At 34.1% G+C, this 24,932-nt stretch overlaps 1 protein-coding gene and 1 long non-coding RNA gene across 4 annotated transcripts in view; one reads left to right on the forward strand and one right to left on the reverse strand.

Moving 5' to 3' along the window:
* The window catches only part of LOC125619128, a 141,593-nt gene that overhangs the window by 16,920 nt on the left and 99,741 nt on the right, over window positions 1-24,932 (forward strand). For both annotated transcript variants that reach the window (XR_007350652.1, XR_007350651.1), the window contains exon 2: window positions 1,622-1,741. This is a non-coding gene — a long non-coding RNA (uncharacterized LOC125619128). The remainder of the gene's footprint in view (window positions 1-1,621; window positions 1,742-24,932) is intronic.
* Adamts19 (ADAM metallopeptidase with thrombospondin type 1 motif 19) overlaps window positions 1-24,932 on the reverse strand; it is a 251,578-nt gene that overhangs the window by 1,809 nt on the left and 224,837 nt on the right. For both annotated transcript variants that reach the window (XM_015500639.2, XM_048811813.1), the window contains 2 exons: window positions 22,796-22,948; window positions 1,575-1,752 (listed from right to left, as the gene is read on the reverse strand). In XM_015500639.2, coding sequence (XP_015356125.2) covers window positions 1,575-1,752; window positions 22,796-22,948 — 331 coding nt within the window. The remainder of the gene's footprint in view (window positions 1-1,574; window positions 1,753-22,795; window positions 22,949-24,932) is intronic.

Here is a 24,932-nt window from a genome sequence, read left to right on the forward strand (position 1 = left end):
TTTTTTTTTTTTTTTTTTTTTTTTTTTTTTTTTTTTTTTTTTTTTTTGCTAAATGATACTTCAAAGACTCCAAGTAATTATTGGAGAAAAAAATTGTGCTGTTATGGAATACATGAATTTGGATCATCTACTTTAGGATTGCTTAACTTTTGTCTTAATTATTATCATTTTACTTGAGCTGATTATTTCTTAGAAATGTTAATTATTTGGCTCAGAAAAGAGAGTTTTTGTATTTCCATAAAAAATCCCAAACTTTTCCATTTCATTGACTTCTATGCTTGGAAAAAGTACATTTTGTAATTTAGCTCCTTGTATTTTGGCAATTATTCTTCACAATTCAAATGGTTTTTCTGGAGATTATATGTACAGGTTAAAACTCAAGTTATTAAACATAAATTCACCCACTGACAACCATGTAGGAGAGCTGTTAAAAGACACAGAAATAAAAACTAATTCATTCATCAGTATTTGTCATGAAAACACAGGCTACATCTAGTTAAAATGCACACTCTACTTATTGATAATAGATTGTATTAAATAACAGGAATTGAGAATAAATATGGAAACATTTCATAACATAATAACTATATAAATATCTGAATATTACTAGCATTTTAAGATATATGATTATATCCTCAAAGATGAAAAAAAAATGATACCTCTTGTCCCATGGTGTAGTTCTATCCACCTGTTCTTCATGAAAGCCATGTTTTACTCTATGTCTTCTCAAAGATAATTTGTACCCAGGATCACAATGAAGGCTGTTAAGCATGGGAAGTCTGAGGCTTATAATGCAACCTCACTTTTCCACAGGTATTAACTTACATGATCTTTCTGCCTTGACACTGGTCTGAAGTTAAAATTTGGTTGCATCCTGTTAACTCTTTACAAAGTGATCTTGGGTGGTAAGGCATTAATATTTCCTAGACCTGACTCTGTGTAGACACCTTCAGGATCCAAAGCAATTTACTCTTTAGGATTCTTTTTTACCAACCTGGCCATTTAGAGTAAACCATATCTAAATAGATTGAACTTATTCAGGACCAAACTGGGCAGTATAACTTCAAAATGCTCAAGCTTTAAAGTAATATGCAAGTGGAAGAGCATTTTTATGTGTTATGTTTTCAATGTGGTGTGTCTCCCAAAAGCTCACATGTGAGACAATGCAAGAATATTTGTAGGAGAAACCTTAAACTAATCAGTGAATTGTTACCTGGTGGCATCAACTGAGTGGTAATTTGAGGCAGGTGGGATGTGGCCAGAGGAAGTAATTCATTGGGACATGGCTAAAAGGTATACATTTTTATCTGAGAATTGTGTCTCTCTCTCTTCCCTTCCTGGTCACCATGTGAGCTACTTCCCTCTGCCACACTCTTATACTATAATATTTAACCTTACCTTGAGCCCAGAGGAATGAAGCCTACTGTTTATGGATGAAGACCTCTGAAACATGAGCCCCTAAATAAACTTCTCCTCCTCTATAGTTGTTCTGGTTAGGTCCTTTTTAGTCACAGCAGCGAAAAAGCTGACTAAAACATTGTGTTTCTCAGACTTATCCAGTTTTGGTCACTTACCTAGTCTAGGTGATGTTATTGTATTTACATTAATCTTCTCATTGCAGGGCTGAAGGTGGCATGGCCTATATGCTGCAGGTTTTTCTGAAGAAAAACATTCATTTCCATGTCTTCCTGTGATCTTATGCATGCACTGGATGACCCGGGACTGCATTCCTTTGCCACAGGTAATTGAGCACTAGGAGAGATACAAGGTTTGTTAAAAGTTCTTTTGTTGTTTCCCTTTCCTACACCATTAGCGATATTTTCTATATATTTCTTAAAAATCAATTGTAAGCATCAACATCCAGAAACAATGCAAAATATGAGTCAGAAACATAGATGCTTTAAACTTGGGCACAATATTGCTAAGAACCTCTGATGTACCTAGGGCAGAGCTCTGGGTATTGAAGGACATTGGAGAGTAATAAAGAAAATTAGAGAGTATGGCTTGAAGGGAAAGAGAGTGAATGACACCAGCAATGCTTGGGCAGACAGTTTTTAAAGATCTAAGATTTAAAGATAAGAAGCAATACAAATAATTAAATGCTGTGGAAGCTGAGCGATTTTACATATTCTTAGCCAACTGGTCAACATTTAAATAATGAGTTGCACTACAAAGCTATTGTTTGCTTCTTTGGGATCAAAGCAGTACCACTTCTGTAAGCTTTGATTCCATACAATACTAATAGTAGTTAGCACTTATTTGGCATTTATTATATGCCAGGCACTTGAGTTAGAGGTTATATTTACTTTAATATCTCACACGATGCCCATGAGTACTATTATTATCCCTTTTAAACAGATGAGAAAATAGAGTTTCAAGTAAGTTAAACAAATTGTCCAAACTTTTACAGCTAAAAGGTGCTAGAATTGGAGTATGGACTTAAACATACGAATTCCAAGTTTGGATACCTAAGCAGTACTTGATACTGGCTGATGGCTAATGTTCCTCTTCTGGTGAAACAGAAATCTTTTCTTTTCCTCCATCCTATCAAATTTATCCTTTATCTTCCTATCTTACTATTAAGCTAAACAATGAACTAGAAGGCTTTTTTGTGTTTTTTTTTTTTTTTTTGGCTTTGTTTTGCTAAAATTCAGGTTACATAGCATGAAATAAATTCTTTTGCCACAATTCATATTGCCTCATCTTTAGTTAGAGTAATCATATAATTTGTTACCAAATCAAGCAATTATGGAAGAAATTGTTGATGATAATTATTCCTAAACTATAAACATATAATGGGGCAGGCTTGGGCAAATTAGGATAAACAGTCACCCTATCTGGAGATCACCTAACAGATCTATGATATACAGTCACCCTATCTACAGATCACCTAGAAGATCCATGTATTAAACAATAAACACAAATGAATGACATGTGAAATACCTCATATTTTCTGGGCATTATCTAGTATGCATTTTTATAGAACATATTTATTCATAATGCAAAGAGTGAGTCACATACAAGTTAGTTAACTCATTCATTCAACATGCCTGTACAAGAAGCTGACATTGTGCCAAGCACTGTTCTAGATATTAGGATGTGAGAGTCACAAAACAGAAAAGAACAAATACCTTTGAGAAGCTCACATTCTCATGATCAAGGGAGGAGCAAAAATATAAAGAAGTAAAATATAAGTATTTTACATAAAATAGAAGTATTTTACATGTCGGCAGGTACGATGGAGAAAAATAAAACTTAGAATGGGGAAAGTTTGGGAAGGGTTGTTTGCCATTCAAGTAGTATGACCAGGGACAGATTCATGGAGAAGGTGACATAGGAGAGAGTAGTCTATCATAGACGTCTTTTGATTCCAAATACTATGTTCTTTCCATCATATGCAATATAAACTTTGAATTTATATACCTGTGGGCTTTTGTCTCTCTACTATATGCACAATATGCTTTTTATCTATATATTTGGGGCTGTGATTCTCCTAGTAGCTTAATATGAAGGGTGAGTACCTGGAGTGTTTCATCAGATCCTGGATTAATTTCCATCCCCCCTTGCCCTGCCTCACTCTCCTTCCTTTCTTTCAGTCTTGCTTTCCAGTAAATTTGAATCTTGCTCTTCACATATATATCAAGTAAATTGAAAATGTATCTGAAACAAGGCAGCACTGTAGACTTTCACCAAAGGCCAAAATACTGAAATGTCAACATCAATTTACCAGCAGCTGGTAAAGAAACACGAGATAACTTGCCATGGATACTTTTTTTTTTTCAAGGAAAAATTGCTGACTACAGTATTTTAAAAAGACAGCCTTGTATTGTCTGAAAAATATTCTGTTGCCCCGAAGGACCTTTGCAACAAAACACCTCATGAATGAATTCATGAACTAGAAGTCTTTCATTCTGCCCAGGAAACAGTCCCGATATTCCAGGTTTACTAGAGTAAAAAGGAAGTAGTAATCTTTAAAAGAAACTAAAACAGCTTAGAAAATTGCTTAATAATTTTAGAGCTCAGGAGATTGATTTTTTTTTTTGTCAGAGATAATAAGGCACAAGGAAAATCAATGTTAGTAAACACCCCCTTCCCCTCTAAAAATAAGCCCTCAAGTCTCTGAAAATAAAATTTGTTTTGACTTGGTGATATTTCATTCTATCTGAGAAAATTATAATCTTCCCTATACTTGAATACTCATGAGTGATATATTGAGATAATCTCAACTTATATTTCTCTAATAACAGAATAGATCTTTTCTTGCCTTGGGAATTGGTGACAATTTCTAAGGCTATATTATATAATATCTGCACTGTAGCTTGCATGTCAAACACTAACTGCAATAAGAAAAATCTGCTCAATATTTTGAATAGTTTGGAATATCAAAATGATTAGAGGAATATTGGGAAAGGAGATCCACACATCCAAATGTCAGCAAATCAACCTGGTAATAACAATAATTCATCTCCCTTTAAAATGAGATAGACATCATCAAATTTTATATCACTTCCATTATTTAAATCTCTACTTCATTTCTGTGATTCTTATGCAATTTCATAAGAGTTGATTGATTTGATTTTGCCAAAGAAAATTTTATCAAAAGAAACTAATATAAAAGGATCCATGTGGGGAAGAATATGCAATGTCCTAGTTTGTGGAAATACAGAGTAAATTTTACTTATTTCAGATGTTTATATTTTTTTATGAAAATGACCAGGGATACTCTAGTAATTGACATGAAGATGAACTTTGGGGAAATTATTTCTGCCAAATTAGATGACAGCATTGAGAAGAAAGGGTCTGCCCATACTGACAAAGAAAGGCCAATATGTTAGAATGATTCCGCAAGTTTATAGATTTGTTAAAATATAAACAAATGATAGAAAGTAGAAATTTATAGAAAACAAAAACACAATAAAATTCTTAACAAATGCTTAATTGTAACATCAAAAAAATATTTAAAAAGAAGGGGCAAGATGAATTCTGCATGCCTATGAAGTCCAACAGTTGGACAAGGCAAAGTGTGAAATCCTCTTTTCTATCATAGATGATAAAAGAATTGTGAAGCACTGACAGACAGTTGAACTGCAGCAAGAAACTGAAGATCTTGAATGAACCCCTGGTGTTCTCAAGTAATGACCATTTACTTGGAGACATTTATTGCTCTCACAGTTTCTGTATGTTCAAAAGCAGTCAGTGTGTGCTGCTGAACAACTGCAGTCTGATGAAATTAAAGTTTCTGAAGTCTGATCTGATGCATTTTAGAAATGGAGGATGATTAGGTCTAAGTTATGGTATAATTAGATGGGATAAATAACTTGCTGAGGAAGCAAGTGCTAAATAGAAGATATGAGTGTACTGTGTTGCTAAGAGTCAATTATTTTACACGGAATATTCCTTTTTCAATATATTTAAATGTTTATCAAAAATTCCACATCTTTTGCTGGGCATGGTGGTGCATGCCTGTAATCCTAGCACCTCAGGAGGCTGAGGCAGGAGGATCTCGAGTTCAAAGCCAGCCTCAGCAACTTAGTGAAGCCCTAAGTAACTCTGTGAGATCCTGTCTCTAAATAAAATACAAAAAGGGCTGGGGATATGGCTCTGTGGTTGAGTATCTCTGAGTTCAATCCCTGGTACCCCCCCCCCCCCCCCCCCCCNCCCCCCCCCCCCGCCCCCTGCCCCTGCCAAAAAAAAAAAATCCACATCTTTAAAAAAAATGTACATGTATTTTTCCTACTGTTTCTATGAATACTATTTCTTTAGTGGCCCACTAAATACCATTGAATGATAACAAACTCTGAAATATACTGAAATGTGTAAAACATGTTTAATCAAAGAAAAGAGGCTATAAACATACCAATGAACAGCCATCTACAAATCTGCACAGTGCCCAAGTAAGGAAGAGAATGGTTACCCACAATTCCCATAGGTTCTTCAATGGTTATCCCTAGTACAATTGGAATCTACTTTTATAAAGTATAAAATTTTCTTTCTGGCATTGAAAATTCATAAAGCATGTAGGAATTTCCTTAATTGCTTATGGCATAACCTATTTTTTACCATATCTGTCAAATTCATCAAAGAACGTTGCTATCTTCTAGACTAAGAATTAATCCTTGTATTTCTGGACAACCTACTTGGAGCCCTAATGGGATATACAAAAACACCACTAACCACTCTCACTTTTAGAAAGGAGACATTTATTCCTTTCACTGGTATTTGATCCTTGTGTTGCTTCCACACCTGTGGACTCTGAAATCCAGGAGATCTATTCGTATGCAGATGTCTTACAGTCTTGCTATCTAGTAAATAGTCAACAATCAGCATGTTTTTCTTTAACTTGCATGGCCAGCTATGCTTCAATCCTGACACTGAATATTACAATTCTTCTATTGAAGAAACAAACATTTCTTTATGCTTCTCAAAGTGAATGTGAAAGGAAAAACTATAAAAATATTAAATTGAAGTTTATGATAGGAACTCTCTAACTGGCTTTTAATACAAAAAAACTCAAATGAAAAAAAAAAAAAAGCAATACATACTTTAGTAGTAGAAAGGAATATTTCCTGAAAAAGCAATTTGAGATTTTACTTTAAGTACATCATCTTGAAAATATATATTGAAATAATCACTAAATACTGTTAGCTAGTAACTATTGTTACATAATATGTTCTATTTTTTGCATTAAGTTATAGTTTGAAATAGTATGTGAGTTTGAACACAGGGTTAAAACAAGATTTCTGTATCTAGTCTTAGATATTGAAATGCTATGGTAAAATGCCAAACTTGAAAATTATTGGTAAAATGTTGTTTCTACCTTTCATTTCAGGCCTTCAGAAAAGTCATTTAAGCACTATTTTGGTGCTAGTTAATTTTTGTCACTCTGAATATTATTTAGATTACTTAGGTTTGTGGGCCATATGTGATATCATGGTATAAGTATGTGGATTTAGGTTATATAATCAACTAGTTTGTCAGTGAGTTTATGGAACTCTTAATCTGTGCATGTTAAACATAATGCTAAAGGAACTGTGAAACTCTTCAAGCTATAAATCCTACAAAATGTCCTCTTGAAGACTTCCAAAGATGCAGAAAACCAATAGCAAAAATATCGTAGGTATTTATTTAAACTTTAGTTAGATTAAAAAAAAAAAAACCTAACTAAACTAACACTAATTTATATTTGTATTCCTTAATGGGGGGGGAGATTTTAGTGTTTTAGGGGTTAAAAATAATAATTCTCACACTTGGCCAGCATAGAGATTACCCGAGATTCCTTACTTCTAGACTGTGCCAAAGATATATATTTTGGAGAGAATGTGTATTCTCCAGGCCAACAGCTAAGAAAGGTTCTGTAATGCTTTACTTATTTCCAGCTGGCTTCTACAAGAAATAGGAATTCCTAAATTAGAGGAAAATTGTCACTGGCAGAACTTAAAATTTTTTTCCTCACCCAATATAACAGATAATCTTGCAGAATCTGATATAATCTAAAATGATAAGTGCCAATCTGTAACAAGGTTAACAGCATTGTCTTGGGCAATTTGTCTGTGTGAATAAATGGGTTATTCCAAAGTGGTTTAACAAGAGTGCAGCAGCATTCACAGCGGAGAGTGGACCTCACAGGGAAGCTGAAGGATGACTTCCACTGGAAATTATTAGTGCAGCATTCCTGTTCATCTATGTATACGTTTGGCAGTTCCATCTTTCAACTTTTTAATAAAGTGAGTGTGAAACAAGCACACTGAAGAAAAAAAAAGTTAGCTTTGTTTTTTAAGATTTGCTATTTATTTTGGTCAGTGTTTCAACATATTTTTAAAGTCGTTCGTCTGTCTATTTAAAACATGAGTATTTGGAATTGAATCCATTGCTAGAGGTCAAACATTTCAGGGTGTTTTCAGTATGTGTGCTTAATTAATTCTCTCTCCCTTTCTCTTTTCCTTTTTCTTTCTTTCTTTTTTCTTTGGTCCTAAGTTTCAAGTTTTCTTGGTTTCATTGTTATAGCAAATCAAGGAAATACATGTGGCAAAATCAGATTGCTTACGAATGATGAAGAGAAACCTGAATATGTTGTGAATGAACTGTCATGATAACAAAAAATACATAAAATGGAAGACAAGAAATACATTTTGCATTATAAAGCAATTAATAAATACAAAGTCCTAGGCAGTACTCTTTTGATTCACCCAGAGCTCAGTTCACAAATCACTGGGTATTACAGAGGTTAAAAAACAAACAAAATAAATAATAATAATAATAATAATAATAATAAATAAAATAATAATAAAACAAAAAATAATAAATAAAAATAATAATAAAACAAACAAAATAAATAATAATAATATAAAAGTGTACAAATCAAGATAGTTCTATTTTATCACTGTCATTCCAGTGACACATCTTCTTTCAAGAGAGAACTTTTTAGAATGGCAGTGATTAAATTTCCTTTTCAAATGGAATGATTTTCGATAAAGTCCAATAATTTTCTATCAACAATGGTTCGGATCCCTCTGTGATCAAATGAGAAAGAGAAGTGTGTGCTTTTATTTTGTTATATTTTAAAATAAAGCCTTAATTTAGAGAACATTATATTGCTATCTTTAACTCAATCCAATTGGAAATAAACCCCAATTCACCAGATCACATAAAAAGTTCTTAGGTAAGTTTTGATTCCATTTACTATTTCCCTTCTAGTTCAGATAATTCCATCTAACCTGGTGGTGGACATTCCAATCAAATGATTCAAGAGGATGCAAAAATAGTCTTCCAGTTTTCTTAAAACTCAACCTTGAGAAAACTTTAGCTCAAATATCATGATATTCAAACAAGGGTTAATCTACTTTACAAAATTACACTTTCAAGTTTATTACCATACACAAAAAGGTGAAGGGAGTCATATAGTTATCTAAAATTATATTGATTAATATGTAAATACTATTTATGAAACTACTGTGTATGAGATCCTATGCTAAGAAATTTCCATGAATTAACTCATTTAGACTGATTAATTTATCTGAAAGAAGATTCAGGATTCAATCCAGAACTTTCTAACTTCATCCACTGAGCTATCTTATCTCTTAAAAGTCCAGAGTTCTCATCCCTCCCTAGAAATTCAACAGTATTCTCATAACATATTCCTATATCCATGACATCGATCATATTAATATTGCAGCACAAAAAGCAGTAGGGATTTAGAGTATGATATTTTAATATTAATATTCCAGGTAGAAACTGTCAAGTTTGCAAAACTAAAAATAATATATGGATGTGGTAAAATTAGAAGGACAGAAGTCCTTTTCCTTCCATGTAATTAAAATGAATTCCAGAAAAAGTTTAATACACACACACACACACACACAATATGGATATCACCTTTGCTGACACTATGTTACTTTTGCATGCTATTATAATAATATAGGTCTCAAAGAAATTATTTCATCATCACATATTTATCTACAAATATTTTTAAAAGCTACAGTATTCCATTCTATATACCCCAATTTGAATATATCATGATTTAAGTAACTGATTAGTAGAATACAAGTTACCTGCAAAGTTTTGTTGTCACAAATAATGCTGAGAAAAGATCACATACTTTAAAAGTCAGCTCATAGTCCTTCGTTTCTTTAATTGATTGATTGATTGATTGATCTGACAGTGATAGCTTTCAGTGGAATAGTTTTGTATTTGTTTATGGGATATTTGATCAATTTTCTTGTCTTATATAATTGCTTATAATTATAAAAATTGTAAACAGTTATATTTTCCAAATATCAATATACTTGTAAACATAGTTAGAAACTAATAAATAATATGCTAACCCAGTTCAAGAATGGTATTGTATGATTTCAATTTGGTTTCAATCTACAAATTTCCTCTAACTAGAAAAACTATTACATAACTTGCCTTTGAAATCTGAGTAACCTAATGTGAAGTCACCTGCAGAGTATTATGCTAAGTAACAAACTAGCTACATCCTCTGCTAAAGAAAAGAAGATGAAAAAGGAAATGCTATAATCTCTCCTTCCATTTACCAAATACGGAATGTTAAAAGATCTAAAAAGTCCAAAGGCAAGAGTATTTGCTATTTTTATGTCATGCCATCTTTTTTCCATACATGGAGAGCACATGCCAGGGGGTGTGCTTTCCACATAACATAACTTTGGGAATGTAAATCTAAAGAATACTTACTATGAATTTAGCCTTATAACAGTGATGGCATTCAGGTCTTTAGTATATAGCATTTTTATTATGTCTACTCCACAGTATACTTTCTCCATTTTAGCAGTTTTCATTTTATTTACTCCTTTTATTCTCTAGTTTCAGTTGACACTTAACGTTTTCTGTTACATTTTACTAGGATATTTAATTTGGTTATTTGCTGTTGCTGCTAATTATTTCCTTAAATTTGAATGGGAAATCTCTCTAATATGACATTGAGCATCAATTTACCTCATTCAGTTGTATTAAAACCAAGAAATTATACATATATTCACTAGAACTCTAGGATCCCTTGCAAGCTAATTTTAATTGGGATTGTGTCTATGACACAATATGGGAATCCATTTGTTAAGGTCCTAGCCTGATCCAGGGAGAGGAAGAAATCTCTTCTTTGGAGTTTTTTGATCTAATGCTTTTTGTTCCTTTTGACAACATAAAAACAGAGCTGCGGAGGTGCATGATGAAGAAAGTGCATGGTGTTATCTTTGGCAGGGAACAAAGGTATTTTGCTTACTATGTACAAGGTCCTGTATTCAATTCCATGCACCACAAGAAGAAAAAAAAAGTGACATTATCCAGTCATTTAGTTCAGACTTTTCTCTACCATTTGTTCGTATGTTCTTTTTTTTTTTTTCTTCTCAGTACTGGGGATTAAATCCAGGGTTATTCTTCCACTGAGATACAGCCCTATATCTTTTCATTTTATTTTGAAACAGGGTCTTGCTAAGTTACCCAGGCTTGCCTCTAACTTAATATCAAATGGCCTCAGCCTCCTCAGTGGCTGGGATTAGCAGTGTGTGCCATTGTCCCTGGTGAGAATACTCTTGATTGCAACAGATCAAAGTTTGTTTCTTGAAGTATTCTTCAAGGACTAATTTTTCTTTCAGTAGAAAAAAATGTCCTCTATGATCATAAGTTCCTACTTAAGGGATAAGTCACACAAGTGTCAATTTTAAGGACTGACAATCTTCTACATAAAGATCAGACTCAAAATGACAGGGCACTAAGTCTTCTATTTATTTTTCTAGATTTGTTTTAAATGTATCAGCAAAGAATATTTTGTAAAATTATAATTTTCTTGACTTTGTGCTTGCCTGAATTATTTTAATAATAGTTTGACATAGGGGCAGTTAAGGTTATAATGCTTAATTATGCAAAGCATATTTAAAGAAAAAGCTGGTACATTTTACTTGATTAACTTCTACATTCCATTTCTTGGCTTCTTTTAAAATAATTTCAGTGCTAATTACCTAGGGCTGTGAAGACTTATTTTCCCATACTTATTATCAAGTCTTAAGACAATACATCAAGATTTTAATAATATTAATTATACGTGTGGAAGCTGGGATTGTGGCTCAGGGGTAGAGCGCTTGTGTACCATGTGTGAGGAACTGGGTTTGATACCCACATCACATAAAAATAAAACACAGATATTGTGTCCACCTATACTAAAAACATAAATATTAAAAAAAATACTATGTGCGGGAAGAAAACTTCATAGAAATAATCCAAATATATGTAGGTCTTTCATAGTTTCAAAATTAATTATTAAGAAGTCAATATATTTTATTTTTTACCCACAACACTATGTCCAGAAAAGATGCAAAATATTATAAAATACACTTTTGAGATTTATAACTTAAGATGGCAGAGCAAATCTAGACAACAACTCTCAACTCCTTCACAGGCAAAGCTGTGAAAAGAACAATTTACCATAAAGGTGAGTGACAGAGTAAATACTCTAAAACTCAATATTGGACAGCTTGAGATTTAGCAGAACTTAGAAATTGGGTAGTGAGACAGATAACAGGGAAGGCATTCCTTGACATTGAACCTTGACCAGAGTAGGCCCAGGGGGTAGGGGTAACAAAGAGAGAAAGAGGGAGAGGAAAAGCCCATAAACTACTTCCTTAACAGTAGCTGGAAAAAAAAAAAGGCAGATCAAGTTAAAACAGGACAGAAGCAGCAGAGACAGTGAAGGAGACAATTCAGTCCAAATTGTTGGGAGAAAACACTGTAGGGCAGAGAAGCCATTTTGTAGAGTCCGCAGCTGGCCAACCTACCTAGAATAAATTAAATCAATACAGCTTCTCCCCACCTTCAGGTAATAAAAAATAAAATCAGAGGGAATACCTCAGAAATGGGTTGTCTCAGTAATTTGTCTAGAAAGAAATAGTTGGAGAAGGATTCCTGCTAGTTAAAGGCTACTAAACCCCTCTTCACCTCATTACAGACAGGGGGAGTGTGGTAGAGCTGACCAGGAACAATTCACTACCCGGGAGTGCTGACCCCAAACCAGCATTTCCCAGATCTTCCAAAGGTGCTCCAAGGAAGACAGACCAACTGACACCCTACCTTGCCAAGGTGACAGGTAAAATCTGGGTGAACAGAAGCAGCAGCTATGGCTGAGGTTTTGTGCCACAAGGATTCACACATAACCTGCACTCACAGGCCCCACAGACATAGATGGCACCAAATGCTTAGATAGAGCTGCCACAAATAAGCTCCAGCAGAGAAAGTAGATGCTTAGTGATCCAGAGTAGCCTGTAAAAGCCCTGAAACCTGTGCCCTATACCCTGAACCCCCATAGCCAATAAAAACAGCTAGCAGATACAGACTTGAGCTTCTGAGCTAACAAGCACCAGCTGGCAAGAGAGCTGTAGCAACCATAGAAGTTTGCTTCATCAACTCTCAGAGGGTACAAACAGTCCCAAAGTTACCGGTTAATTCTCATTCAGATTCACAGAACCATAGAAGGTGTTATGGTTTATATATGAGGTATCCCTCAAAAATTCATGCATGAGACAATGGAAGAAAGATTAGAGGTGAAAATATTGGATTATGAGAGCTTTAAAACAATCAGTGAGTTCAGCCACTAGAATGAATCAACTACACAGTAACTGTAGGCAGGTAGAGTTTGTCCAGATGAGGTAGAACACTGAGGGTGTGTCTTTGAGGTTTATATTTTGTTCCCAGTGAGTGGAACTCTGTTTCCTAACTGTCCTGTCCTGAGCTGCCTTCTTCATTATGCCCTTCTTGGTTTTAGACCAATGGAGTCGGCCATTATTGGATTGAGACCTCTGAAACTGTGAGCACCAAATAAACTTTTCCTCTGCTACATGCTACATTGTTTTCATTGTTTCTTTGGTCAAAGCTGACTAGCCCAGAAAGCATTTCCTGAGGATAATCCCAAGGAGCCAGCAGAAACCCTCATATATACACAAGCAGTATACCCCACAAAGGGCTCAAAGAGAAGCAACCCAGTAACACGAGCCACTGCTGAGTGTGCCCAGATTCAAACCCACCAATTTGTGACCTACTCACTCCAGGGGTGGGGCAGCAGGCCAATACTTTTGCAGCCCATCCACAGGAAGTGAAAAATCATTTCAATAAAGAGATAGTTATTCTGAAAACAAACAAATCCTCTATATGAAAGACTTTAATTTTAATATAAATTTAATATAAATTTTACATTAATTTTAATTTTAATTTTAAATTTAATATAAATTAAGAATCCAGCTAAAGGCATCACTAATAGGTTTGACCTTAAAGAAAACTGATTTTTTTTCAGGTCACAAACACAAAGTGTATAATCTTTTTGCAAGATGCACTTTGTGTTGAACTCAGGGGTACTCAACTACTGAGCCACATTCCCAGGCATTTTTTGTATTTTATTTAGAGACAGGGTCTCACTGAGTTGCTGAGTCTGTTTGCTGAGGCTGGCTTTGAACTTGAGATCCTCTTGCCTCAGCCTCCCAGCCACTGGGATTACAGGTGTGCACCAGTGCACCTGGCAACAAAGTATATAATCTTGAATGTAAAGTTGACAATAAAGATGCTAAAAGATGGGCTGGGGATATAACTCAGTTGGTAGAGTGCTTGCCTCACTAGTACAAGATGCTAAAAGACCATGACAAAAATATTCAAGAAATGAGGTACAGATAATCTGCACAGGTACTACAAGAATATCGAGTAGGAACAGTAATATCTCAGATCCACACTGCAAGAAAGGAAGGCACATAGACAACATGAAAAAAACAGGGAGGAAAGTGTTCCAAACAACCAGGATACTGCAATAACAAAACCCATGGACAGTGAAGTTGATGAAATGTCAGAGAAGGAGTTCAGAAGATTCATAATTAAAATGATCTGTGAATTAAAAATGACCTGAATGAGCAAATACTGGCAAAAATTGACCACTCCAACAAAGAGATAAGAGAGCAAATACAGCAAAAGATTACTTCAAGAAAGAGATAGACTGTGGGAAAAAAAAACAGACAGAAATCTTTGAAATGAAGGAAAAATTAAACCATGTAAAAAATTCAATAGAAAGCAATACCAACAGACTAGATCACTTGGAAGAATCAATGTCAGATAATGAAGACAAAGTGTACAATCTGGAAAATAAAGTTTACCACACAATGAAGATAGTAAGAAACCATGAGTAGAATATCCAAGAATTATGGGCAGCTTCAAAAGACCAAATTTAAGAATTATTGGGATAGAGGAAGGCACAGGGTTTCAAACAAAAGGAATGCACAATCTCTTAAATAAGATAATATCAGAAACATTCCCAAACATAAAGAATGAATTGGAAAACCAAATACAAGAGGCTTACAGGACACCAAATGTACAAAATCACAACAGATCTACACCAAGGCACATTAAAATGAAAATGCCTAGCATACAGAATAAGGATAGAATCTTTAAAGCCACACAAGAGAGGAATTAGATCACATATAGGGGGAGACCAATTCATATCTCAGCAGATTTTTCAACCCAGACCCTCAAAGCCAGGAGATCTTGGAACAACATTTACCAGGCTCAGAAAGAAAATGGATGCCAACCAAGAATCTTATATCCAGCAAAATTAAGCTTTAGATTTGATGATGAAATAAAAACCTTCCATAATGAACAACTAGAAAGCTGGCGCTACAGAACATCCTTGGCAAAATATTCCATGAAGAGGAAGTGAAAAAGCAATGATGAAAATTAGCAGAGAAAGTAGTACACTAAGGGAAAAATTAATCAGAGGAGAAACCAAGTCAAGTTAAATACCAAAAATAAACAAAATGGCTAGGTATACAAATCATGCCTCAATAATAACCCTGAATGTTAATGACCTAACATCACCAGTCAAAAGACATAGACTAGCAGATTGGATTTAAAAATACCCAACAAGATGCTGCCTCCAAGAGACTCATCTCATAGGAAAAGACATCCACAGACTGAAGGTGAAAGGTTGGGGAAAATTATATCACTCACATGGACTGTGGAAGCAAGCAGGGGTTTCCATCCTCAAATCAAATAAAGTAGACTTTAAGCTAAAGTTAATTTAAAGGGATAAAGAAGGACACTACATATTGCTCAAGGGAACCGTACACCAACAAGACTTAACAATTATAAATATATATGCCCCCAACAATGGAGCATCACGTTCATCAAACAAACTCTTCTCAAGTTCAAGAGTCAAATAGACCACAATAAAATAATTTTGGGTGACTTTAAGACATCTCTTTTGCCACTGGATAGATCTTCCAAACAAATGCTAAACAAAGAAATTATAAAACTCAATAATAGAATCAATAACTTAGACTTAACAGACATATATAGAATATATCATCCTTCAATGAGTGAATACACTTTCTTCTCAGCAGCACATGGATCCTTCTCTAAAATAGGCCACATGTTATGCCACAAAGCAACTCTTAGAAAATATAAAAAAGTAGAGCTACTACCTTGCATTCTATCAGATCATAATGGAATGAAATTAGAAATCAATGATAAAATAAGGGACACAGACACATCAATATTTATAGCAGCACAATTCACAATAGCTAAACTGTGGAATCAACCTAGATGCCCTTCAGTAGATGAATGGACAAAGAAAATGTGGTATATATACACAATGGAATAAAAAAAGAGAATAAAATCATGGCATTTTCAGGTAAATGGATGGAGCTGGAGAACATAATGCTAATTGAAATTAGCCAATCCACCAAAACAAAAGCTGAATGATTTGTCTGATTTAAGGATGCTCCAGTGGGGGGTGGGGGTGCGAGGATTAAATGCACTCTAGATAGGGCAAAGGGGAAAATGGGAGGGAGGGGAAAGGAGGGGGCACAGGGGTAGGGAAGATGGTGGAGTGTGATGGTCATCATTATCCTAAGTACATGTATGAAGACATGAAGGATGTGACTCTACTTTTTGTACAACCAGAGATATGAAAAATTGTGCTCTACATATGTAATATGAATTGTAATGCATTCTGTTGTCATATATAACAAATTAAATTGAAAAATAAAAAATAAAAATAATAAAAAAGAAAAAATATACTACAGAGCTATAGTAGCAAAAACAGCATGGTATTGGCATTGAAACAGACAATAAGAACAATAGAATAGAAGACACAGAGATAAGCTCACATTGATCAGACATCTGATAATCAAAAGAGATGCAAAAAACACACATTTAAAATTGATAGCCTTTTAAACACATGGTGCTGGGAAAACCAGATATCCATATGTAGAAGAATAAAACTAGATCCCTATCTCTCATCCTGCACAAAAATCAACTGTCAGTAGATAAAAGATGTAGGAATTAGACTATAGAGTCTGCAACTCCTAGAAGAAAACAGGGTGAATACTCCAACATATGGGCACAGGCTCCCACCTTTTCAGCAAGATTCCTGAAGTTTAAGAAGTAAAAGGAAGAAATAATAAATGTGATGGCATCAAGGCAAAAGCTTCTGCACAACAAAGCCAACAACTAAGAAAATGAAGAGAGAGCCTATAGACTGAAAGAAAATCTTTCCCAGCTACTACCCTCTCAAGGGATAATTCCAGAATACATAAAGAACTCAAAAAACCTAACAGCAAAATGAAAGAAAGAAAAAAATAAAAACAAATAACCCAATCAATTAATAGGAAAAAGCAGTAAAGAAACATTTCTCAAAAGAAGAATAGGGCAAACAAATATACCAAAAAAAATTCAACATCCCTAGTAATTGGGAATATGCAAATCAAAACTACATTGAAATTTCATCTTACTCTAGTTGAATGGCAATTATCAAAAATACAAATAATAATAAATGCTGGCAAGCATATAGGGGAAACGGTACATTGTTGTTGAGACGACAAATTAGAACAACTTTGGAAAGCGGTATGGAGATTTCTCAGAAGACTAGGAATGGAACCAACATATGATCCAGCTACCCCACTTCTTGGCATTTATCCAAAAGAACTGAAATCAGTATACTGCCGTGATACAGAAATATCAATATTTATAGCAGCACAATTCACAACAGTCAAGTTATAGGACCAGCCCCGCTGCCCGTCAACAGATGAATAGGTAGAAATGTGGTGTTTATATACACAATAGACTTTTACTGAATCTTAAAAGAAGAATGAATTTATAGCATTTGCTGGCAAATGGATTGAACTGGAGAAAATCATGGTATGTGAAATAGGCCAGACTCAGAAAGTCAAGGGTCAAGTGTTTTCTTTCATATATAGCAGATAGAGCGCAATGAGGGGGGAAAGTTGGGAGATCCCATGAAAATACAAGAGAGATCAGTGAAGTAGAGGAAGGGGATCGAGGGAGAGGGAGGAGGGATGGGAAAAGGCAGGAACAGAATGAAATTGACCAAGTAATGCTATATACTTATATGAATATACCACACTGAATCTCACCTTTGTGTATATCTATGTATCATTAATTAAAAACAAAAAACAATAAATAAATGAAAGACTAGTAGAGTAGAAGAAAGGAAACTAAGGGAGGTAGAAAAGGAGGGAAAGCAGAAGTACTAAGGGCAACAATCTATCTTCCAGGCATGTATTTATGTTAAATAAACCCCACTGTTATGTATAACTATAATGCACTATCACAAACATTGAAAAAAAATTAAAGCTACATGAAAATGGAAAATAGTATAGGATAGCTATAAAATAAGTAGAATTCTCATTCACCCAAATGTAATTTTTAATAATTAGAACATATGTATTTAGATCAATATATTTCCCCTATTCATTAGCAGAAATTCTCTTGGTTTGTAGATTCTTTATCTAGCTAATTCCTCTTCTATTCTATGGAACATGCTGAATATGGTTTCAGATCCTTGTTGCAGGAAAATTTAAAAATGACTCATTGTACTCCAAATTCTATATCTATTACTTCTAAAAAATAAAGATATATCCAACTAGCTGTAAATGTAAATCCTCCAAAATGATTCACTGTGCTTCCAGGATTGCTTTGAATTATATGATCTCAAAGAGACTCATAATCTCTAGCATAAATACTTATTAATAATGCCATAGTTTGATATGTGGCCCAAACTAATCATTTTCTAGAATTTTAAAGGACTGAATAAACTTAAATTGTAAAGTATAAATTGAGTCTAAGACTAAATCAATAATAATTAAAATTCTAAGTATCCAATTTGTCTTTAAAACTTGGTTGAATAAGCATAAACCACTTGCTAATACCACATGAAGAGTTAGTTCTATAAAAACTTCATAAAGGACCAAGTTCTGTGTAACAGATAAAACAATACTCTTTTATTTGCTCTATAGCTGGTCTCCAATAATGTAAACCAGAAGTTTCAGAAGTTCAAGTAAAGGCAAAGAGGTCAAATTCAGGCAGAAAATATGTCATTTTATTAAACACAAGGAACTGCAATATTTCAATTCTGTGTTCTATACTTAGGACAGCTTAAACAAGTGATTTCAAATTTATGTTGCTAGGAAATATATGGGTCAGGTTCTCCCAGGAAAGATCATCAGGGCATATCCACATTTTGGGTGTGGTCAGAATGTTACCTACAATGGTGGCAATTGTTAACCCACGGCAGAGCTAAGCTGTGCCATTTTTTTTTTTTTGCCAACCTCTAGTCTTGATGCAAGCATGAAAAATGTTCAGTGAGACTGCATTCCATTAACTTAGAAATAAGAGTTAATAATTTTATTATAGATTTCTCTCTTTCACCATATCTGGATACCCCCTCCCTGCCACACACACACACATTCAAGCTGAGAATAATCCTTCCACTGTTTACATAAAACCACCCAAAACATAAATACTAGACATGTTGTAGACAGATATAAATTGAGTGGACCTAGTTGGAGGCATAAGCCATATTCTTAAACTCCAAGTAGCCAACACTGTCTTTCCCCAGGAGTGGTCAAAAACTCGTAGGCAGTGGGATACCCTGAGCATACACTTTTGTTTTGGTTGGTTCCCCGAGTAATACATCTATATTATTGAGAGGATTGGGTTTTACAGTGCTAGGCATTGTAGTTAGCACATCAACTACTCCCAATTGAAGCCAACCCAAGGCTTAGTTTTAAGTCCTCTTAGGTGTATTGACAGCTTTGAATATATGAGTAGAATTTGAGTGGAGTTGACAGATTAATGGACCTCAGAGGAGCACAGAAATCCAGCCACAACCACACACATCTTGTTACTATTTCTGTTCCAGAGACACAGCTGATAAGAATAAGAGATGTATGTTTTTTTTTCCCCCTGTCTCTGAATATTTCAAGCACTGAAACTTAATTATCACAGCGTCCGTCCTTTTCTCCACAATTGTTTTGGGACAGTCTTCATTTTAACATGAAAGTAGTATCTTAGAAGTATCAAAGGAGGAGGGAAATCAATAAAATTCACATGGAGCCACTGGTTTTAATTTGCACACACAATTGTTTAAATTTGTGATGCTGAGACCTCAAATTATAGTAGGAAATATGTCCTTAAGATAAAGGGAAGACATATTGACTTGAAGAGATTCTAAAGGGATTGGGGGAAAACCCAAAACCCAGAGGATCTTCTAAATAAGCAAAGAAAAAATAAATGACCTAATAAAGATAAAATGTTTGGAATAAAGATGAATATTTACTGGAGCCATTCATTTTTCCCCCAACTCACAAAATCTATGTTATAGCTGAGACATATTACAATAATATAACAAACCCACTTAAAATTAATTAAATCCTAGTATAGTTAAGCATCATATATACATTTTTGTGGTAAAATGAAAAAAAAAACCAAATATTTTCAAGTTAAACACAAAAAAAAACCAAAAATCAATGTTTTTTATAATTTTCCTAGTTAATTTTGGTTTTGCTTGAGATTTAACCAGAGGCTACAAAATAGGCATATTTTTATTAATCAAAAGTAGAAGTATTGTCATACAGATAGGATTGACTCACCACATTTCCACTTGCAGCATTTTATAAGCTTCCAATTCTATGTCCAACATTACAATTAAACTGGATCTTTTGTTTGTTAAATCTTTTGGTATTTCTAGTCAACCAGGAATTAACAAGACTTATCATTTAAAATAATTCTATTTATTGCTAAAGTTGAAAAAATATAGTTAATTTATCCTCACTGTTTTCAGACATTTTTCATAGGGCAGAATTGTTTCATTCAAAGAAAACTTGAGAATTTCACTAGTTGAAATAAATGAGTCCCTACAATGGAAGTGTAGCAATTAAGAGTTGGCTTGAAATAGCTTGAAATATAGCTTGAAAACACTATTGCTGTCCATTTCTCTTGTATTACTGATATGGAAACAAATACACAAAGGCATTCAATGGCTTAACCAATTTACTCATCTAAGCAATGAGTGTATATATATTGTCTTCATATTTCTTGAATCCCAAACACTCATGGATTTATTTCTGGGTCCTCTGTTCTGTTCCATTGGTCTATGGTTCTGTTTACATGCCAATACCATGCTGTTTTTGTTACTATGACTATAATATGTTTTGAAATCTATTATTGTCTTGTATTTGGCATTGCTCAATTTGTTCAGGATTGCTTTGGCTGTTCATGTTCTTTTGTATTTTCATGTTCTTTTTAGGATTTATTTCTAGTTCTGTGAAAAAAAATTATTGGTATTTTAATGGGAATTGCTTTGAATCTATAGATGACTTTGGGTACTATGACCAATTAAGCTATATCAATTCTCCTAATCCATGAACATGAGAGGTCTCTCCACCTTCTCACCTTCTAATGCCTTCTTCATTTTCTTTCTTCAGTGTTTTGTAATTTTCATGTAGAGGTCTTTCACATGCTTAGGCTTATTTCTGAGTATCTTATTATTTTTGTGTGTGGTTATTGTGAATGTGATTGATTTTCTGATTTCTTTCACAATGAATTCATTATTGATGTTTAGGAAAGCTACTGATTTTTTGTATGTTGAGTTTTTAGTAATGCTACTTTACATAGTTTATCAGTTTAAAAATCTTTTGGTGAATTAGTTAGAATTTTCTATGCATAGAATCATGCCAATAGCAAACATATAACTTGACTTTCTCCTTTACTACTTGCATTCTTTCTTTTTCTTTTTCTTGCCCAACTGCTCTGGCTAGAATTCCAAGTACTCTATTGAATAAGAGTGGTGAGATTAGACACACTTGTCTCTGATATCAGAGGAAATTTTGAATGTTGAAAGTAGTTGAAAGAGAGCATGGTTCACTGAAAACTCAGATGCAATGTAAATGTGCAAACTTTTGTTAATAAAAAAAGAGTCATAATAAAGAAGCTTAAATTTTATATGTCAAGGATTTCAGGTTGATTAACACTGGAAAAGCTACGTAATTAAAGCGCTTTGTATACTGAAATGATTTTTCCCACAAGTTTCTTCCTATTACATTTCTGTAAATACCATGCTCCTTACCATATCCCAGCAGCTGTTACTTTTTTCCATTTATTAAAAAATGGGAAGGAGAAAAGATCTATTATGCATCACCTATGTCATAGAATTTGATGATTCCATGATAATAGGTATATAATATCATAGCTGAATAAAGGATGATTTAATTTATACTTATATGAAAAGTAGTATTTTAGAGTTGTTTTCACCCGGATATGATCAGAATTTCATCTTAAAATAGGGGTTTGTGAGTACTTTACCGAGTAAATGTGTTGTTATTTTCTATAGCTCAATTAACTATATGTGAGGCTTCTCTTATATAAATTTTAAGTAAACATTATTATTGTGAAATTAAACTTACTTGTCACTTGAAAAATGAGTTGTGTCTGCTTGAATTGACCAGAGCATTTCAAGAATTGTGTTCCTTTATATTTCTACTATACACAACCCAAAACATTGGTGGGAAAAAGATTGCCTTTACCTATTAAGATTTGCGTTCCTTTACTTGGTTTTGCTACTACTTCCCTTGATCATATTTTTATTTTACTTATTTTATACTATTTTGACTATTAGATCAGTTTCATGAAAAAATATTCTAAGAAAGAACTGTTAATAAAAACTAATAAATAAACAAAATAATAATAATAGTTATTATTTTTAAGGGCTTCTTTTATGCCAAATATGGTTGCATGTGCCTTTTTAAAAAGTCTTCTTTAATCTGTAACACAATTCTGTAGAGATCATGATCACAGACAGATGAACAGGATTTGAACCTGAGTATAAACTATTCCACACCCCATGATTTTTACCTATATTCTCCATAACTCTCTAATTCTATACTACATGGTTGTAGTACCTGGAATAATACTGACATTATTGAAAATTATTATTAGGAATATACAGGATGCTTCTCACCTTTGACCAGTCACCCATTCTCCATACATAGCATTTTGAATAATCTTCACAGTCTTCAGCTTCTCGGGGTCTGGTAGAGAGGACACATTTCTTTCTTGGGTTAGTGCATCGCACAGTCCGATGGCGTACACCTTTGCCACACTTGACAGAACACTGAAAGATGACATCGGAGATGTGAAAATAGTTGCTGGTTAGAAGACACAGACCATAGACTAATTTTTGTTAAGTGTTTGGCAAGTGTTTCTAACCATCTATAATGGGACCATGATCCACATAAAAACCAGGCAAAACAATTAAGGACAAGTTTATGGGTACCTCCATGCTAAGAAGTTATATCAAATACCAGATGGAGTTTAAGATAGTGTTAGAAAAAGAATGGACTCAAGAACACTGGACTGCAAGGTGAGGTGTTGCATGTCTATAATCCCAGTGGCTCTGGAGGCTGAGGCAGGAGGATCAGGAGTTCAAAGCCAGCCTCAGCAAAAAGCAAAGTGCTAAGCAACTCAGTGAGATCCTGTGAGAAATATACAAAATAGTGCTGGGGTGTGGTTCAGTGGTTGAGTGCCCCTGAGTTCAATTCCTGGTAAGTACCCTCCCACCACAGGAAAACAAACAAACTCTCAACCATTGTATAGAAAGAATCAATTTAAGAAAGACAAATAAGTGGCTGGGGCTGGGGCTCAGTGGTAGTGACCTTGCCTGGCAAGTGTGAGGCACTGGGTTTGTTTCTCAGCACCACATATAAATAAATAAAATAAAGGTTTATCAACAAATAAAAAAAAATTTAAAAAAAGACAAATAAATGTAAATAAAATGTAAAGTACTGCCATATGAGGGGGTGTCAGCCTGTAATCCCATTAATTCAAGAGGCTGAGGCAGGAGGAACATAATCTTAAGGCCAGCCTCAGAAATTTAGTGAAGCCCTAAGCAAGACGCTGTCTCAAAATCAAAAATGCAAAGGGCTGAGGATGTGGCTCAGTAATAGAGTTCAATATCCAAGACCAGAAATCAAACAAACACAAAGAAAGTAAAATACCAATCTTCAATTAATATCAGATTTCTCTATACAATGATGTAATGAATATCTTCATTTAACCTAAATAAAGGTTAGTGAAAAATGACCATTTCTCACAGAATGCCATTTTTTAACAAACATTTCTGAAAACTAAAAATAGAGAAAATCTTACTAAAAGGGGACAACTTATTTAAATAAATAACCACACACACCTGTAGATCATTATTATAAATGGTTGTATGGGTTGAAAATACAATTTAGTTCAAAAGCAATTCAGGTAATTTCACAAATATCTGATTCTTGATGTTGGTGAGATGACAGATTAGAACATACATGTATATTTCATGTATTCTGGGTACAAATTACTCTCTGATTTATATTTGTGCTTCTGATTATGGAACATGCACAGATCATCCCTACTTTCCAATGGTAGGCTCAGTGAAGACCTGGATGTGGACACCAAAACTGTATTGGGTTGGGAGGAAGGCAGTGGTTGGAGTGTAGCAGAAACAGTTAATTGAAATTCCAGTTTATATTTGTTTCTGAAAAAGGTCCAAAGAAAGAGTTGCAGGACATACTTAACAATGATGTCACATAGGGATAACCATGCTTGTGCCCAGATCATTGCTCAGAGCTGCAGTCAGAGGCAGAAACTCAGCTAACCACTCCACTCACTTTCATAGGCTTTAGCAACAGTTGTGTTGCTGGAAGCTTGCACCTGGAACTGATGACATTTGAAATACACTGAATCTTGCACAAATTAGTAATTGTCTCATAATTTTTAGTTTGCATTTAACTACATTGAGCTTTAGAGTGGATCATATATTGTGATTTGGCATTTTAATCCTTATATTTTTAGGTTTTATGATTAAAATTATCTCTGATTCATATAATCAAGTTTTAAATTAAATGAAAAAAAGACAGACTTTTTAAAATTGGCATATTCCATTGTGACACATTACTTCTCCTTAGCTGTTGCTAAAAATCTGTATTGTAGACTATTTCTGACCTATTTCTTCCTAAAGAGCTTGTAAAAATGTCACAGTTGGGCTGGGTGTGAGGTACTTTTGTTTCTCTCATGTTCTTGTGAATCCTCTCTCCATATTGAACTGATTCATTTCA

Source organism: Marmota marmota, unplaced genomic scaffold (assembly GCF_001458135.2).
Source record: "Marmota marmota marmota unplaced genomic scaffold, marMar, whole genome shotgun sequence".
NCBI classification, from domain to species: Eukaryota; Metazoa; Chordata; class Mammalia; order Rodentia; family Sciuridae; genus Marmota; species Marmota marmota.